Source organism: Aquila chrysaetos, chromosome 6 (assembly GCF_900496995.4).
Source record: "Aquila chrysaetos chrysaetos chromosome 6, bAquChr1.4, whole genome shotgun sequence".
Lineage (NCBI taxonomy): Eukaryota > Metazoa > Chordata > Aves > Accipitriformes > Accipitridae > Aquila > Aquila chrysaetos.
In genome coordinates this window covers 46,441,566-46,459,624 of record NC_044009.1, presented here as the reverse complement: position 1 = coordinate 46,459,624, position 18,059 = coordinate 46,441,566, and the positions used below count along the sequence as shown (strand labels likewise).

Here is an 18,059-nt window from a genome sequence, read left to right as displayed (position 1 = left end):
AATTAAAAGCCAATTACATCCTTGATCACAATGAACAAACAAAACCAAATCTCAACACATGCAAAATCACCACAACCTGTAACTGCAGTGAAGCAACAACCATCAAGATAGGCATTCTGAACTTTGAATGTTAACTCACAGAATGCCAAAATAAAGTTTCCAGGGAAATTTTAAGAATCCATTTATGTTCTTGCAATTTAGAAAATAAAGATTTCTAAGAATGTATTTTATATATACACTATTGTCAGGTTGTAGTTTCTTTTCAAGCTGTGCCAAATAGTATTACTACATCGCTAAATGAAATAACTCAATATGATGGCACAATTTTACAGCATATGCAGAAGTATCTTGGAATGTAATTTTTTTTTTTTTATACAAGTATACAATGGACAAACAGAATTTGTAACTGTTTTACTGCAGTAAGATATAGAAGTGTGGTGATATACCTATAAGGTAGTGGTGGTTTAAGGGCAAGCAAAAAATTTAAACAGATCCTCATTAGAAACAAGTTTTATAAATGAGATCAAAGCCAAGCATAATACAGGCAAGCAATAATATTCTGCTTTTTTATACTTCTACTTCAAATTCTGCAGTAGCGCATCCGTAACCCATCCATGTATTACAAGCCTCAAAATTCTCCACAACCAAGATTATCTATTGGATCAAATTACATTGGCATTTGGAATACAAATATTTACTAAATTTCATTTCTGACCCACAGAGTATTTATATCCCCATTTTATGAGATTTTGTTTTGACATTACAAGTTAACACACCTTTGAAACCCAGACTCTTATGAGTATTTTCCTCCAACATTTCTGAATCTTAAAATTAAACAGTACTCCTTGTTCCACTGATCTGTTTTTTCAGCAATCTAAAAATTAAGTAAGCTTTTTAGCCATATTCATTTAAATTTAACAATGGCACTGAAAGATAACATAACAAATATAACTAACAATTCACGGGCTTTAGTGCTATTTTTTCCTAGCTAGTAGGATAGCAGCGCACAGTTTCCTAAGATTGCACAATGCAGCTTTTGCCACACTGAAACTAAAGAGTTGAACTCTAAATTTTTATTTTGTATAAAGTACTTATGTTGATGTTTTCAAATCCTTTATGAGATGAAATGTATTTAGCTTAAAGCCATCTATAATGCACTTTAAAATTCTACTTCCAAAGTCAGAAGTCTTCATTTAATTTGTTACCTGAATTCTACCTCTCCAAGGCAGTTACACGGCTAGGTCTGTAGTCATTCTACCCACTGTATCCAGAGGGAGTTGTATGCATGGAGCACCTACGAGACTGAGGCCTCTACATATGTACACATCTACAATACGCATCAAGTATCAAACCACCAGGTACTTCACTGCTACGTAACTATGTATTTGTACAGATTTTATTATACCTGTCTTAGACAGCCTGCCTGTGCTTTTGCTGCTTCCAGAGCTATCTCCTCTTGTCAGAACTGATATCCCACTGAAGCTGCTGGCTTTCGTTACAGCTGGCTTCAGATTGCGGATGGAGCTATCAGAGTCGGTGCTGCTCCAGGGACGGGGTTCACAATACTTCAGCTCATTCTCAGTACTGCTCTGATGGCTGTTGGCTGATCTCCCTGATGTTTCCTTATTGATTCTGTAAGTTATAAACTAAACTTTTAGCACAAGCATCAATTGCAAAATAAGGGAAAAGAAAAAAAGAAAAAAGAAAAGAAAGAAAAGAAAAGGTGAAATGCATGCAGAATACTTTGGGATTTTTTTTTTTTTTTTTTTTTAAAGAAAGCATCAAATACCTAAGTATCTGTCGTCTTTGTTGTGTACTATTAGTTTCTTCCTCCTGGATTCTGTTGACATTTTAATAAGATAGCTTAATATTTATTAAGAATATAGGAAAATGAAACAGAATTAAACTGCAAATTTTCTTACCTTTTATCAGTGAAATAATTCTCTTGGGAACACAGGGACTGAGGGGCAAAGAAGTGTAGAAATTAATATGAATGGCATCTAGAACCCCTACTACAGCACAGTAATGAAACATGCTGCAATTTGGAGTCTTTTGTATTATACGTGGACTTTACAGCATCCTCTTTATATTAAGCTGCCTGAAAACTTAACCTCTTTGGTGGATAATTTCCATGTTATGGGAAAAGACAGACAATATAAAAAGGCCCATCTGCAGAAAATAAAAGTTAGCATTAGAATAGTTACAGTGCTGACCATTTTGTTTATATCAGTATTTTTCTGAAGTTACAATTCTTCCACTGGGCCTTCGCTGCCTTACATAACTTCCAGCTGATGTGTGACTTCACAAGTCTGTTAATACCACCTGAATTGCCTTGTCTTCTGCTTGAAAGTGTGAAGTAGAAGATGATGCTGGCTACTGCAATAATTGCACTGAATTCTCTGGGTACAAGTACGTATATGCTAAAAAGCAGACAGAATATACAATCAAAAAGGCTATTATTAACTTCAATTATGTTGTCCTTGACTGTGACCTCTAACATTTGGCACAAAGCTTCTAAGGGTACAATACACGGTAAATGAATACGCAAAAGGAAAAAGTAATTTTATAGTCAAAAGTCCATTCTTTCTGTTTGTAACTAAGGTGAACAAAAAAAAAAAAAAAAAAAAAAAAAAAAAGGCTTTTGGATAATATTTGGATATAGCAAATTAGCCTCTCCGAGCTCATTACTCTTTCTTCAGAACAAGAATCTGGTTTTGGATGTGTAAGAGCTACAGATAACTGCCAGAAAAAGTGGATTATTAAAAGTAATGCATATTTTTGAAGACATATTTGTTCTGTTTCACTCAGTATAATTAAATATAATCACTACTTGTGACTGAATTATAGTTTACAATGTTGTCCTGCTTGATAACTCCAGCCAAGAGAGACTAGACTTCTAGGTTTCTGACTGAAATTTCACATATGGGAACTCAAATCATTTTACTGTGACCAGTCATAAGATGTGTTTGATATAGACACAAGGGAAAAAACCCCAACATTTTGGTGTTTTGTTTTGTTTTGTGTTCCCCCCCCCCCCCCCCCCCCCCCCCCCGATTTTGGTTTGGTTTGGTTTTTTTAATTATTATTGCTCTGAGCAACAACTGAAATGATTGCAGTACCAAAACTCTATAACTTATATTTCAGAAAGGGGCAAAATAATGCATTGAAAGAGGTAACGCTAGATAACGCACCAAAATAATTCTTGAAGGTTGCTAGAGTTTCATACAGTAGTGATTAGAGAAAACAGATGATTTCTTGGTAACTTTAGCATCATTTAAAACTCACTCAGGCCACACTAATGATTCTTATCTGTTCAGTCCCCTTCAGAAATAGACAATTTCCTGGAAAGAAGTCTCTTTTAACAAAAACCACATGTGCACATATGTGTGTGAAGTATTCATACAAAACACCATAAGGTTTTCTTTGATACATACATCTTGTGCAAATATTCTTTCTCTAGCTCTCTGATACTCTTCTTCACGTTCTTCTATGGATTTACTTCTTCTGTCATCTTTTAATCGTATTCTCATCTAAATTAAGTGATACAGTGTCAGCTTCTACAGGAAAATAGTATAAATACACAGTCAAATACAGCAAGTGGAAGGAAATAATCCATATGTATTTTACCTGGTTGTCATCTTTGTCTAAACTAGAGTTATCTCTTTTAAGGATGTACCGCTTCTGGAAATCATCACTCTTCTCATCCTTTATATGCTCACAAAACTTTTGGTCAGGTCTGTGAAAAGTCATTAGAAAGAAAAGATTTATGGTTTTGTAAACATATACTATACACAGTGGAACAAACTGAAATATACTCAAGATTAATGTTAAATATACTTAATATTCTAACTGAAGTGATAGATTTTGGTTGTCCAGGCAATGGAAAAGGTACCGAAACCATAAGATGTGTACCCCTGACAAGTCCTGTTCCTGAGGCATAACAAACCTGCTTTTAAAAACCTCTTCCTCCTTCAAAGCTTTTGCTTCACTTTCCAATTAAGGTGGCAAGCAAACCACATGCCCTTGGGGAATCAGAAGTGCTCTTGAATCCAGACGGGTGCCATGCAATGGATATTGGGCATGCATGGAAGTGAAGATAGGTGCTTTCTGCTAGAGCTGTAATACCTCAGAATTCATTTCAAGGGAAAACAGAAGATAAGAAGATAGAGGAGAAAGCATTGAAACTTACAAATTTCTAAAACAAAAGTAAGTAGAAATAAGCAAGAGCAGAACAACAGTACAATGCAGGCAAGCAAGAGCTTCACAAGATCACAGTGAGAGGATGAAGCAACAGATTATATATATTGCTTTGATATTTTATCTACTTTGTGAAAGAAAATGAGATATTTTTCAAACTCTTGTTATTAAAAATAGATACCAAGCACCTCGACAATAAAACTACTACTATCATAAAAGAAGTTCTCAGACAATCAGGAAGTATTTGTCTAATAAAAAACAAAACATATGGATACTCTTCTCTATTTCTGTTTCTTTATTCATTACGGAGGACATCTGTATAGAGTCAGGAGATCTTTTTCTATAAAACAGCCAAGCCTAACTATTAGTTACTGGATGCCCAAACATAATTAGCAGGCATTTCAGAGAACCTTTAGACTGTCTTACCTCTTTCTTTTAAAGGTCCCTGAATTTACTGCCCTGCAATCACCAACTTCCCACTCCACTGAGACGTCCCAGTATGCACTGGGTTGTTGATGTCAGTAACATCACTGATCGGCGATGGAGCCGGGAATCTGCCTATGAGGAAAAGGTAAGTTTGGTTTTATTCAACATGGAGCAGATCTCCAAGGTTTTCTTTCTAAATTCTTATTTTATATCCAAAGTGATTTAAAATAAGAATATTGAAAACATTAAGAATCTTAATGTCTGCAGGTTAGATGAAATGCCTGCTAATTAGTAACTACACCTATAGGGGGCTTCCAGAGGCCATAAGCTATTTAAATATGGTCTAGGGGAAAAAAAAAAACAAAAAAAAGAAAAAAAAAAAGCATAAAAATGAAGAAATCATCTTTTAGTAGTACTTATTCCACACTTGAAGTGCTAGACTGAAGCTTCAGTCCAGAGATGCTGGTAGACGTAAAGGCAACAGATTTGAAACGTATGGCTTTATAAGTCAATTTAGATAGAGAATGTGTAGCCAAAGCAAAAACACATACATGAATATGTAAGTAATTTAACATATATTTAGGCTCCGTATATTTTTCTAGAAACTTTTGAGGAGGAAACAGTTTACTTAAGTGAAATTTCAGTGTGGCATATTATTTCAGTTCTACTGACTCTAAAATTAGGGTGAGTAATAAGATTTTTTTTCTCCCAAAGCTATGGAGAGTGTACATAGAAACTGGGATTAGGATGCAGGCGCCATAAACTCCTATTTTCTTGTTCAAATCATACAGTACTAAAAAAACCAACCAAACAAAAACCAAATCACAAACAAAAAAACAACCAACAAAAAATGGTGTCAGGCAAATGCTTTAAGTTAAAACTAGAAACTAGGCAGCATAAATACACTAACACATTAGTCCTTTGTCTTTGAGGCAGAATGAGGAGACAGAGAAGTGCAGAGGACAGAGAGAACAGCTGGGTCCTTTGAATGAAAACATCAACTATGCATGGGTTTTGGAGTTGCTGTGGCCCCAGTGCTACTTTTTTTTGTAATTTGGATTTGCCTACTGGTTTCTGCTGGCCAGCCCTCGCAGTAAAGTAGCATGCCACGAATTGTTAACCTGGTTGACACTTCCACTGATAAGATGTCTGTCTTCCCTGCTACGCTTATTTTGTAAGGCCATGTGAGATCTGTAAGCAACATTATTCCAACAGAAGACTTCAATGCCTGAATTTTCCCTGTAGATTTTTACAGTACAAAAGCCAAATTTGTGCAAGTCTTGTCCCCTCCTTTCACCAGATCAGAAATGACCCTGTTCTAAGTTAAGGCCTCATTCTGCTTTCCAAAAGAAACAAAGAATGTACTTTGTACACTTTACTGGTGTAAACCTTTAAACAGATAAATAGTTAATATAAATCCATATTTCAGGGAAACAAATTTAGCAATGCATCTCTGTGAGAAAAGCAACAAAAACTCTTAATTTACAGCTAACATTCTTTTTTTTCCCCAAAAACGTTTGAACATGAAACAGATCACATTATTGTACGGCACTGAAACACAAACAGTAAAGATCTTGCAACTACCTCTCCTTGATGCAAGCTTCCCAATGAATAGATAGATCCCTGATGCTACAGATGCATCATATATCCCAGGTGTTAAATCTATGCATTGAAAAAGTTTTTTCGAGACTTTTTACACTTACATTCTTGTATTGCTAGTTTTATTTACTATGACTGACTTCCCACTCTGGTCCACATTGTGCTCTAATCCAAAGTAAGCAGCTACCCTGTGCAACAGCATTCTATGGTAAGATGTCATTGGGGGAAACTTTTTCCTTGGAATTCTGGAAGAAAGGAATAGTAGCTTTATTTAATAAACAGGAACACTCTTGAATTCTTTTTTTCCTATAAGAGTACAGTACTTACTCATTATTACCAATGAAATCTAAAATTTCCTGTTCTAATTTCAGCAGCATCATTCTGTCCCTGAAAATAAAAACACAGCAACTCACATATGAGACACTCCAATAACTGCAGTTGTATTCATCTTAAGAATACACAGATAAGATCTGTGATCAAGGGACGATGGCAGACTGTAGATTTGACCACCAGGTATCAAATGCAGTATTTTTAGGACAAAGTATTCATTTTTCACTAAGCTATATCGTCTTGAATCCACCTAGTGAAACATGCTGTTTTCATCTCAGAAATCAGAATACAAAAATCATCCAAATAATCTCTGCCCAGCACCCTCAAAAGAAAGTACAGTCATTGAGAAGACAGTCTCAAGAAGGAAAAGCAGTGACTAGGCTGTTTCTTGATGGTTAGCATGGGTAGTAACATTTGCTGAGGCCTGAACTGGCCCTTGGATTGTGAAGCACATCATGGGATCATTGAGACACAGTGACGGGAGGCACTGCTACAACATACCAACAACCAAGTGGTTAAAAGCTGGCACACACTGCAATGTGATGAGATATTAAGAGAATATGAAAAAGCTAAAACTCAAGGTGATAGAAATTAATAGTAGTCTTAAAAATGCTTATGCCAGTTCCAATAAATCATTAACATGTAATGAAATTAACTGCCACACAGTTCATAATTTGTGCACATCAGATAACTAAGCTTCCCAGTTACTGCGCGTGTAAACCCACAGCAGACCTTCACCTACAATTTCTGGTTGTCCCTGGGATGCTTTATGACCTCAAATAGGAACAACGTAAGAGTATAGCAGAGATCTGTACTTTCTAATTTTACTCTATAGGACAAAATGGTGTTGGCCTGTTATTATAACTCATTTTATACTTTTTGCCAATAAAATGGATTCCCAATAAATTATCACATTGGAAATCATAACTATAATATGAATGAATAACAAATAGCAGTGGAATAGCTTTTGCGACAGCAGCACAATTCCACCGAGTTAATTTCTTGCCTTGTATATATAGCCACAGACCTAGTATGAAACCCCATTGAGGAAAAGAACACAAGAGAGACAGCAACATACTGCAAACCTCAAAGCAACAGAACCATGTCAACTCTGTTGCTAACAAATGATGGACTTGAATTAGGTCAGATTTGGTTTCTGATGTGCAGAGTGAAAATGTATATGTCTAACTATGGCTACATGGTACAGCTTAAAAAAATTCCTTTGTCTATAAATTCAGTGCAAGACAGATTAAAGTAAGAGAAGGCAGTTTGGTCTCTAACAAGCAGATGCTAAGAGAGTACAAGTTTTAGAGACACAGTATTAAGAGTCCCTTCAGGGAGAGAACTGCACACAGACAGAACTCATTATTTGCTTATTAAACATTAAAAGCATTTAAACCATTTCAATGTCCTGAACCTCTGTTCATATAACACACAAATTACAGAGGACTGGTGTTTCAGATAGGATGAGATTTTTGTTGCGCAGGCTAAGTAAGTGACATGTAGTGTTAGACATTTAAGAGGGGGGAAAAAAAAACAACAAAAAACCCCAGGTGGTGTGACATCTCAGGCAAAAAGAAGAAAGAAAAACAGGAAGTTGATATTACTGATGCTTACCTGGGATTGTTTTTTAATGTATTTACTAAAAATTCATGAAGATCTATACCAGTGGAATCTGTATACTCTTGGCTGGAATCTAAGGGTAAGGGGGAAGAGAACAAAATTATGCTTTGAAAAAAAACACTAATACAACACACTAATACTATTTTTTTCCAATTATTGCTGAACGTACTATTTATGGATCAATACTATATAGCTATTAGGCATTTTATTCCCAAAATTAAACACTTCCAGTTTCCACGGAAAAGGCTCACAAGTAAAAAACAAAACAAAAAATCCAACATCGCCCCTCAATTCCCTAAATTCAAGTGTAATACAGAAGCAACTGCCAATCTATTAACAAATTGCTATATATTTTGAAGCAGTGTATCACCTTGAGTCACCTGATTTCCATCAACCTTCCAAGTTTTCTCAATGTACTACATTGCACTGTTATATACACTTCTGTGCATCAGCAGATCTACAGAATTACTAGATGTTGCCTGAAGAAATATTGTAACTTAGAATGTAACAGTTTAACCTTCATGAACATTATGTTGTATTATTAAAAATCCTTGTTGGGCTTTGTTTTCACAGCATAATGTTTAGAAGTTTTCAAAAAGAAGTCTGGCAACCTTCTGCCTCCTTTCTGGTTTCAGTGAAATAAAGTATTCAAAGTTACATTTTGTTCTCTAAAATCTGTCACTGAAAGAAATGACATAACACCAAAGCTTCCCTTACATGGGCACCTTCCAGAGTTCCAGGTCTGAGAATTCAAAGCTATAGGTGTTTTAACAATATTTTTGGAACTAGATTTCTTCCAAGAACTACTTATGTGTTAACCTACTCTCAAGTTAGGTACAGTTCAAACTTATGCCTAGGTCCTAGCTGTTACAGGTCTTTTCGTGGCCAGTACGGAGAGCAGTCATTGCAAATTAGCTTCCATTAGCAATGAGGGGACTACTGCACAAAGAAGGATTGACTCAGTGGAGACAGAATCTATGCAGGCTGTTTCATTAGAAGCAACAGTGCTGGCAGAGCAGCCATCTTCAAAAACGTGACCTAAGTTTTTCCTGGAAAAAATTCAAGTCCACCTGAGGACAGAGAACCTCTAGTTCCCTAAAGAACAATGATATCACGTTCTTTTATCTGCAGAGCTTGTTACGCTATCAATCCTGCCCATATATTATCAAGAGAGTATAAATGAAACCAAGGCAAGTTTGAGCATTTATGGTTTGGGATTATTTTTGATTCTGAGGAGGGGAAAAAGAGGGGCGGGGAAAAAAAAAGGTATGCCTGGTAAAACAACTTTAAGATTGAATAATTATTTACTTTAATTTTCTTAATTTACAAGTGAGCAATAATTGAGTTATAATTACTAGAAGACTGATGCTTAAATTCCATCATTTTCTATTTTGGCACGTCCTAAATTGGGAAGTAATTAGCCTCCAGAGGAGATATTGGGTGAATTTAGAACAGCTACTGCTACCTTAGACGTTTTATCACTTTGCTCTCAACTCCTCATCATTACCTAAGATGTTGGGTATTTTTTTGGCTGGGAGGGTGGGGTTTGGGTTTGTGGTTTTTTTTTCTCTCCTTAATTTTAAAAGGTGGGCGTGTACTTTAAAGGTTGAGCAAGTCAGCTCTGAAAGAACACCCTATTTTTTTAAGGCATCATTTCAAAGACTGAGATTTGTAAACACAGTTAAGTTCTCCATCCCAGTGTTTTTTATGTCACAAATACCTGGCTGCCAGCTGGGACAAGATGCACTGAAATGCCACATGAGGAAGGCCTTATGGAATTGAGGGACACAAGATGGACAAGTGCTTCCTTTCTCAAAAAGAATTCTAGCTTTAAAAATATTTCCTACACACTGGTTGATCTAAGATGTTTAGATAAGCATTCTGGATCCTTTATTTAAAGCAAGAGCTATACAATGATTTGCCAACTTAAACATATGAAGTCTTCTACCTTTAGGAGGCAGTAGGTAACACGGACAGAGACAGGCTGAAGTCATTAACTTTACAGTTCTATTTCAGGTTTAAAACCATAGATTTTCAGCAGATAGAATAGATCTTCAATCCAGAATACAGGAATATTAAAAGTGAAAACATAATACTTGTCATTTCTACTTATGTAGTTCCACCCTTGCTCCAAAACTTTATATAAAAATTCTAGACACTGTCAAAAGTAAAATATATAAACAAACAAGAATATTGACTTCTGTTGAATAAAGATCAGAAAAAGTATAAAGGTAGTTGTCATTCTCACTTTTTTCAAAGTTTCACAAATCCTGTAACAACAAAGTCTAGGAATAAGATAGTAACTTCTACTGACTAGTTAAGTCAGTTTTCCAAAGAACACTTGGACACAACTGAGACAATGCAACTGCTTTTATGCTGGTCTGCGTAGCTAGACAGGCGAGAAAAGAAAAGTATTTGCTGGAGTACATGTGTTTGATGAAGGCTGGAAAGCATTGTATCCTCTGGGACCAATTCCTTCTCCAGCTCAGAGATGTCTGATCTACTTGCTTCATTTGCTAAAAAAGCCCCAATGTTTATGCAATGATGACCTGGAAGCAAACTGTTATTTTCTCTAAATATTCTTTATCTACACAGTACATTTAAAAAGCACAATGACAGATAGCAAACCTCTTGATAACATTTTTCTGGACAGTTTATCACTGGATTTTTCCTTTTCTGTTTCATCTTTTGCAGGCTTTTCTTCTTTTTCAAAAGACTGTGACAACTGGATCTGAATTTTCTCCTGTCAAAAGTAAAAATCAGTCATCACAGAAATTATTTCAAACAATACCCGCAGGAGAACTGTTTTGTACTATACCACCTGCAAAATAAAGAAGTAACAAGGAAAATAATTGCCTTCATATTCTTTCTGATCCCACATGTACTTTATGCAACCACAAAATGAAATTATTTATCAGTAAATCAAAAACTATAGAAAAGGCATAGAAACTACCATACACATTTTAGAATTTACACACACTTCCAGGCCCTGAATGCTATTTCAAAATGAATCCAGAGTACCTTATTTGATACACATATGAAAATATTCCAGTTTTTCAGATGTATAAATTTTATACAGCTTCTAAATTTAAGTAATGCATCATCCACAATGCTTCCCCCCCCCCCCCCCCATTCTTCATAGTTCTTGACTATAAAAGCTTGTTTCAAGTTTCAATTTGGTTTATACAAAGAAGAAAAAAAATTAAAACCAAATGTTTCAATCTCAGGCAGACCAGCATTCCCAGATCCAGAAAAAAGGGAAATATTTACAGTACAATATATCAAGGCAAAATTTGCAAACCTCACTGTCATCAAGGCTTAGATTCCTAACTTCCTGTATATTTTGACAGAGTAGCTTTGTGTGTAATCATCTCAAAATCCATGTTCTTATACAAGTAGGCAAATGATCATAAAACCTGTTTCCCAAATACAGCAAAAAAGATCTTCCCTTTGAAATTATAGTGACATAATGGTCCCCTAAATAGTGGAAGATTGTAATTTGTTTTTCATGCCTCTTTACTAAGACTGTCAGTGAAGGACTAACATATTTCAGACAGCAAAAATCAGAGGAGGTAGGGGGAAATGGAGACACCACGTGTCTGAATGACTCCAAGAGCATGAGTGGCAAAGCCCTGTAAGAGTGAGACTCCCCCATTACCTTTTATCTTGACCTCCTTCAAATGTCAATTTTGCTCCCCCAGATGCCAACTGAGTTGATGCTGTCACCACCACCACCCTCCCGCCCCCGAGAACATCTGATCCTTCCCAACCTGAAGAACCTGCCTCTCATCCATTCTTGCCTATCACTCTGCTATCCTGCACCTAATCCCTTCCCATGCAAGTCCTCACTCTTCCTGCAAACCCATTCTTACCCATATCCAGGCACCTGCTCTAAGCGTCAGCTCGTGTGTCTTTACACAGCCTTGATCTCACTCATGTAAGCTGGCCAGAGTTAAATATAGCCAGGATTCACCAAGGCTAAAGACTGTTTCACACGCAAACACATCCTTGCACAACCTGCAGTAATGCTCCTCCCTGCCCTAGCACACCAAACTGCTCTCTCTACCTTTGTCCCTGCAGAGCTGGGCAACGGGAACCCTACACTAATGAGGTTATGGTTAAAAACTAGTTTCAATGTGCATTTGTGGAATAACAACTTTTTCAAATGAGAAAAGAAGTTTAGCTGGTAGTTTTATCAGCTCTCCCTTTCATTATGACTTTTTCCTCACATTAAGTGTTCTAATTAAACTTATTAATTCATGAACACCCTGCAAAACAGCATTACAAGTGTGAAGACTTCTCAGGTTTTATGAGATTATCTATAACCAAGTCTGATAAAAACCATTACCAATCACTAATAATGAACTTTTGCATAACTGTTTCCTAGTCTTGAGAATTCACTTGGCTACAAACCTGAAGGAGTCCAAAACAAATCTTTGCATTCCTCACATCACTAACCTGAACAGAATTCAAATGGGCAATTTATTTGTCACTACAAAGTGCATTACATCTACTGTTCACCTAGCAGCTGTGTAACAGTTATTTGAAAAAGAAACATGTTTATGTTTTATTAAATTATTTCTGACTTGGATCCACCAATGCCTTATTCTCTATTTTACAATAATACTCTACAAAACTACCAGTAAACTAAGGAAATTTTCATAGTCTGATTTTCCTTCACTAAAAAATTGAGTGACTACATATTCTAAATCCATCCAGAGTAAAAGCATACAGCAATAGTTTAGTCAAAGGATTTCAGCAAGTAATCCTTTTCATACTTCTTTTCCCAACGAGAGCTAAAAAAGGAATAGCCATCTGAACAGCCAGTTCTACTACCACCAATTCTACTTCAAAGTGTGATACCACAGAACTGTGCAGCAAAGGGCACTTCCTTGTGATTTCATGCTATAAAAACTGTAGCATCTAATTAAATTTGACCTACTTGACTGGAAAGCTGCTGAAAAACCTTTTAACTTTTATTCCCCTAAAATTCTTTTAATCCCACCCTGTTTGTAGCAGGTCTCTGCTGGCGTACTGATTTAACTGACTCCTTGCTGTAGCTCAGATCACCTATCTGAAGTCCGCATTGTAGCAGAAGAAATTGTCACCAAATTCTGATTAATCAAGAAAAAGCCAAACAAAAAGCAAAAGCCCTAAAACCATCAAAACCAATAAATTCCTCCAGCTTAAAACACTTGAGAAAAAGGCAAGAGTCAGGAAACATTACATAATATTACTCAAAGGCCCTACGTCTTGGGGTCTTGGCTTTTTACCAGAAATCTCCAAAACCAACAACCTGAATTTACACAAGTCAGTATAAACTAACATTATAGACCCTGGTCTTCTCCCCTGACTCCCCCTCCTTTGGGTTGTTTTGTTTTGCTAAAGAAGAAAAAGTTCAATTGTTTGAAGGTTTATTTACTTGTTACCCATAATAACAACTGTCATTCATATGAAAGCAGCCCTTCCTTAAAAAGAGCTGAAATGGATCATCCTTTGCTGGTGTTCGTACTTCGTATTAGAGCATACAGAATCAGAAGAACCCAAGCACCTAGTATTTAGACAAAGGACGGCAAAAGAATAAAGAATTAGTGTATTTACAAAGACAAAAGAGCAAATAAATCAGTTATGTTCTTCCTCCTGCAATAAATTGATAAGCTTGTACTTTCATAGCACCTTTTAGTAAAGGGTTGCCAGTGCTTTTTAACAATTAAGGCTTAAAAATTTGTGAGCATTTACCTAGGTTTCTCAGTAAGAAACAGGATCTTTTTTCATGTTGCAATTGCTCAAGAACATATAAACAAGTATATCAGAAAACAAATTGATCTGCTTAAGACAATTTCTCTGGTCTGTCAACCTCTTTCATTATAGTCTTTCGAGGAGAAGCAGCCAGCAGTGGCAGCAGTGCCTTGCTAAGTGACTTCCACACCTCCACGTGCCTAGGAGTTTTACCTTGCTAAGAGCTGCTGTACACACTAGTGTGGAAGGGGTGACTAATAAACAGCCACAGGCAAGCCTCCAGAGTTATCCCAAAACTCACACCAGTTCCTAGTTGAGTAAGGATATTTTTCGTCCTATCAAGGCTAACACTTTCTAACCATTAAAAATCTGGATTCTTCAAGTGTTACCAGCAACTTATCCTGAATTTTATTCTTCTTAACTCTTAAAATCCATTTTACGTATGAACACAAAACTGGAAGCCATTTTTCAGTTGCAATCACCGATAAAACACCGCAGTGACTTTTCCAGCAAGGGGAAGTAATCACAGAGGTTATTCTCATACTGCTAGTGAGGGCTGTGCAAGACAGTCACTCACTTCACCTAGCCACTGGACCTCTCACATGTCCCAAGCGCAATTAAAGCATACACATCATGCTTCAAAGTGTGGGGCTTGAGGCAGTCAGCAGCTGTTTGGTGCTCACAGAAGAAGTCTTCCATGCCATTCCCAAAGATTTTTTGGGAAAGAAAGCAAAATGGGTGAAGGAATTGCCTGTATGAATTGTTACAAGGGGTCATGGAAGACCTGTGACCCATAGGATGTGCGCTCCAGTGTCAGAACTTGTAACAAATTCTTACTTCTAACTCTTCTCTTCAACATGTATTTCTCCAGTCTACAGGGAAGAATTAAATTTGTTCTCTCACTCATTTGCATGGTTATTGGGATTCATAAGCCATTTTTTCTAGATTACTGTTTCTAAAGAAAACTCAAAGCTAGATCTAATTTTGTTTCTTAATATACAATCTGGTTCACAGTATTCCTTTTGTAGAAACTTAGATTATGACACAATTCAATTCATTCTGTAGAACTGGCCTTTACATCTTCTCTTCTACTACTGCAATAATTCCTTTCAAGAACCTTGCAGTACGCAGCTAAGGATCGATTCCAGAGGACACGGTAACAAATGCCATCTGCAGAGGATGCTTATTATAGATGTCTGACTTTAAACCATTAAATACATGGTGTTGTATAGTGCTGGAGATTTTTTAAAATCCTAACGTCTCTTATGTTTGAAATATACTGTGGATGAACAGCCCATCAAATTAGGATTCTCTCTTCCTGTAATTAGATACAGTGACTGAAAAAGTTAAACCCTGCTTCTTCAGACTAAACATCTAAGCCTGAACTCAGTCAATTTTGTTAGTCTTACACAAAACATTATCATTGTAAATAGCATTAGCTTTTCTGTTGTCTTTTAATCTCTTACTCTGCAGCCTATACAAATCTAAGACTTAATTTTTCATCAAATTAGCAGGCCCAGTTTCAAATTTTCTCTAGTCAACTCTTCCAATACTGGCATATTAGTGAAAGACTATGAAAAATACTATTTTCTCAGTTTTCCCAAGAAAAAAAACCCTAGATACTTTGTGGTTCAATCCTACAAAATTTTAATTAGCTTGACAAATACCTACATGAGTTCTCAACCTACCTCCCTCCCCAAAACTGAATTACCACTCCCCCAGCAAAACCCCCTCACGCTCTGCTATTCTACTGGTTCCTTCTGCTTCTTAAAAGTGAGACTTTTCACAAAAAGACAGTTTAGAAGCTTTTCAAATAACAGCAAGATAAGTCAACACGCTTTATGAGCAAGCCACTAAGGACCATTTCAGTTTCGTTAGGAGTGAAAAAAAGAAAAGCATTTTGAAGCCCCACGTTCATACATAGAATTAAAGCCAGTAATAGTATTTTGCTCTAAAAATACAGACTGGTATGAAGGTAAAGTCAGGAAAGCCAGATTTTGTTTTAAATTCTCTAAGGTATTTTTATAGATTTTGTCCAGCATTTAGGAACTTCCTTAAGTGTGTTATATCATCTTCATAGATTAGTCTTCGGAAATACTTCAGGCATGTGTTAATAGAACTACCAGCAATTATGATTAATATGCAGGAATTCAGTTAAAGTACCAGAACTTACAGCTGTTTAAATTTTCTATATATAAAAAGCCAATAAATTATGCTGCACATTAATCATCATTTTGCTGTCTTACTGATGGCAGACAGCACTTAAGCAGTTTAAGACTGCCTCAAGTGCACTGTAACACTAGAAATTTGAAACAACAAAACCCCTCTTCCCCAGATAGGAACCATTATAGTTCAGAAAAAGAAAGTGGCAAATTCTTCATCTGATAATATCACCTCTATTAAAGCTATATTAAAAAAAAAATTAAAATCATATGATGTCTGCATATTTAAAGAGTACCCAAAAGATTTTCTTTTGAACAGTTAAGTTACTTCTAATTGTTTCAGAAACTTCAGTAATGTGATTTTTACCTGGAGGTCCTGTGATATTTCAGCTGTGGGAGGTGGTGGATATTCTTCACATACAGCAAGGCTCCGAACTAACTTTAACTTTGTGTTTGACTAAAGGAAAGTATGTAAAATTAAAAACTATGGCTTATAAAAATGATATAAATATACCATAAGCCGTTATTTTTCCATTCATTTTATGTAAAACAAAATGGCTGAAAACTGCATTTTTAATATTTTTGATAGAATAAATAATTTCCTCTAGGATGAAAATACCCAAGCAACTGCAGCTTTTGAAGGCACTGTCAGCACAATAGAGCACATCTAATGAAAAGTAAATAAAATCTTTGGGAAAGTGTTTCTCTCCATAACAATAAAAAGCCACCAAAAATATAAAGGCAAACCACAAAAGCAGACAACTAGGCAAGACAAAAATCCAACAGAATAAAACAAAGCTTCAATGCCAAAAAATAAAACTAAAGGCACTTTTCACAAAGTAACAAAGCTTCATCAAGCATGAAGGGCTTCCTTAGCATGCCAGCACACAAGTCTACTGTACCTTCGACCTTTTTGCTGTCTGTCCAAAAGACTGCACTGGCCGCTGAATGATAGGCACAACAGAAAAGGTTTATATTAAACTTAATAGTACAATTTTATTAATGCAAAAGTCTGTATAAGAGAAAGCTTTAACAGTTATTACTGACATGATGGTCAAATCTGTGAAAGCAACAGCATGTGCTTTTGATTGAAGGGTTATATCCTTTCCCAATTTCATCGTGCTTGTCCTTGATTTCTCTTCTTCATTTATCAACAATAGATATTACAGGAATATAACAGGAAGCAAGCATTATTCTTGCTCAGTAAGATCCAAGCAGTTTACTCTCTCAGCCTCTCCTACATTTTAAATTCTCGTGTCCTAATTTCCTTGGCAACATGACATAGTTTTTATAAACTTTCTTCCTATTCCTGAAACCTACCTGAAAAAATAATGGGGGGGGGGGGGGGGGGGGGGGGGGGGGTGGGGGAGACAAAAAAAACCAGAAAGCAGCATTGCCTCTACCAGGGAACAGATGATGACCTATCATAAGCAGGTTAAAACATATGGGTTTCTTTCATCTTGTGACCTATGAAAGCGGACTTTAAAATGGGCCACTGGTCAATTTTTTTTTCTTTAATTTAGTAACTTACCATGTATTAATATGCTTTTCCTCCTCCCAGAGCCATTTTAGTTACTTACTATGCATTCATTTGCTCTTTCTACTCCCAGATCCCTTCTTCTATTACTATTGTTTCTTTTAAAAAGAAGCATTACCAGAATTTTACTACAGTATGCATGATTGAAAGGTACATTTGAATCAACAAATGTGTTTAACAATTCCTTAACTGCATAGTTAAAACTAACTCAACCCTCTGTGACAGTTACACAGGAATAGAAGCACAGTGGCATAACATAATTTAAGTATTGGTTTCACTGTAGAACTAAAACTGATTAATAGACAAGCCTTTAACAGAACTGGTTTTACCAAGCACAGGCCTAATATTTGTAAGGAAAAAGTAACACTGGTAATATAATTTCAAATGTTGTTTAATGGACAATATTTCCTCCTTTATGAAAGAGGTATCCTTTCAGAAGGAAACTA

The 18,059-nt window shown here is 36.0% G+C and overlaps 1 protein-coding gene across 23 annotated transcripts in view; it reads right to left on the bottom strand.

Moving 5' to 3' along the window:
• Nucleotides 1-18,059, bottom strand: part of R3HDM1 (R3H domain containing 1) — a 92,840-nt gene that overhangs the window by 32,912 nt on the left and 41,869 nt on the right. For 14 of the 23 annotated variants that reach the window (XM_030019302.2, XM_030019311.2, XM_030019295.2 and 11 more), the window contains 11 exons: nucleotides 16,979-17,020; nucleotides 16,444-16,533; nucleotides 10,804-10,918; nucleotides 8,170-8,248; nucleotides 6,550-6,609; nucleotides 6,327-6,467; nucleotides 3,628-3,736; nucleotides 3,435-3,530; nucleotides 1,923-1,960; nucleotides 1,790-1,840; nucleotides 1,406-1,632 (listed from right to left, as the gene is read on the bottom strand). In XM_030019302.2, coding sequence (XP_029875162.1) covers nucleotides 1,406-1,632; nucleotides 1,790-1,840; nucleotides 1,923-1,960; nucleotides 3,435-3,530; nucleotides 3,628-3,736; nucleotides 6,327-6,467; nucleotides 6,550-6,609; nucleotides 8,170-8,248; nucleotides 10,804-10,918; nucleotides 16,444-16,533; nucleotides 16,979-17,020 — 1,048 coding nt within the window. The remainder of the gene's footprint in view (nucleotides 1-1,405; nucleotides 1,633-1,789; nucleotides 1,841-1,922; nucleotides 1,961-3,434; nucleotides 3,531-3,627; nucleotides 3,737-6,326; nucleotides 6,468-6,549; nucleotides 6,610-8,169; nucleotides 8,249-10,803; nucleotides 10,919-16,443; nucleotides 16,534-16,978; nucleotides 17,021-18,059) is intronic. The other 9 variants (XM_030019308.2, XM_030019309.2, XM_030019320.2 and 6 more) reach the window with 6 other exon arrangements.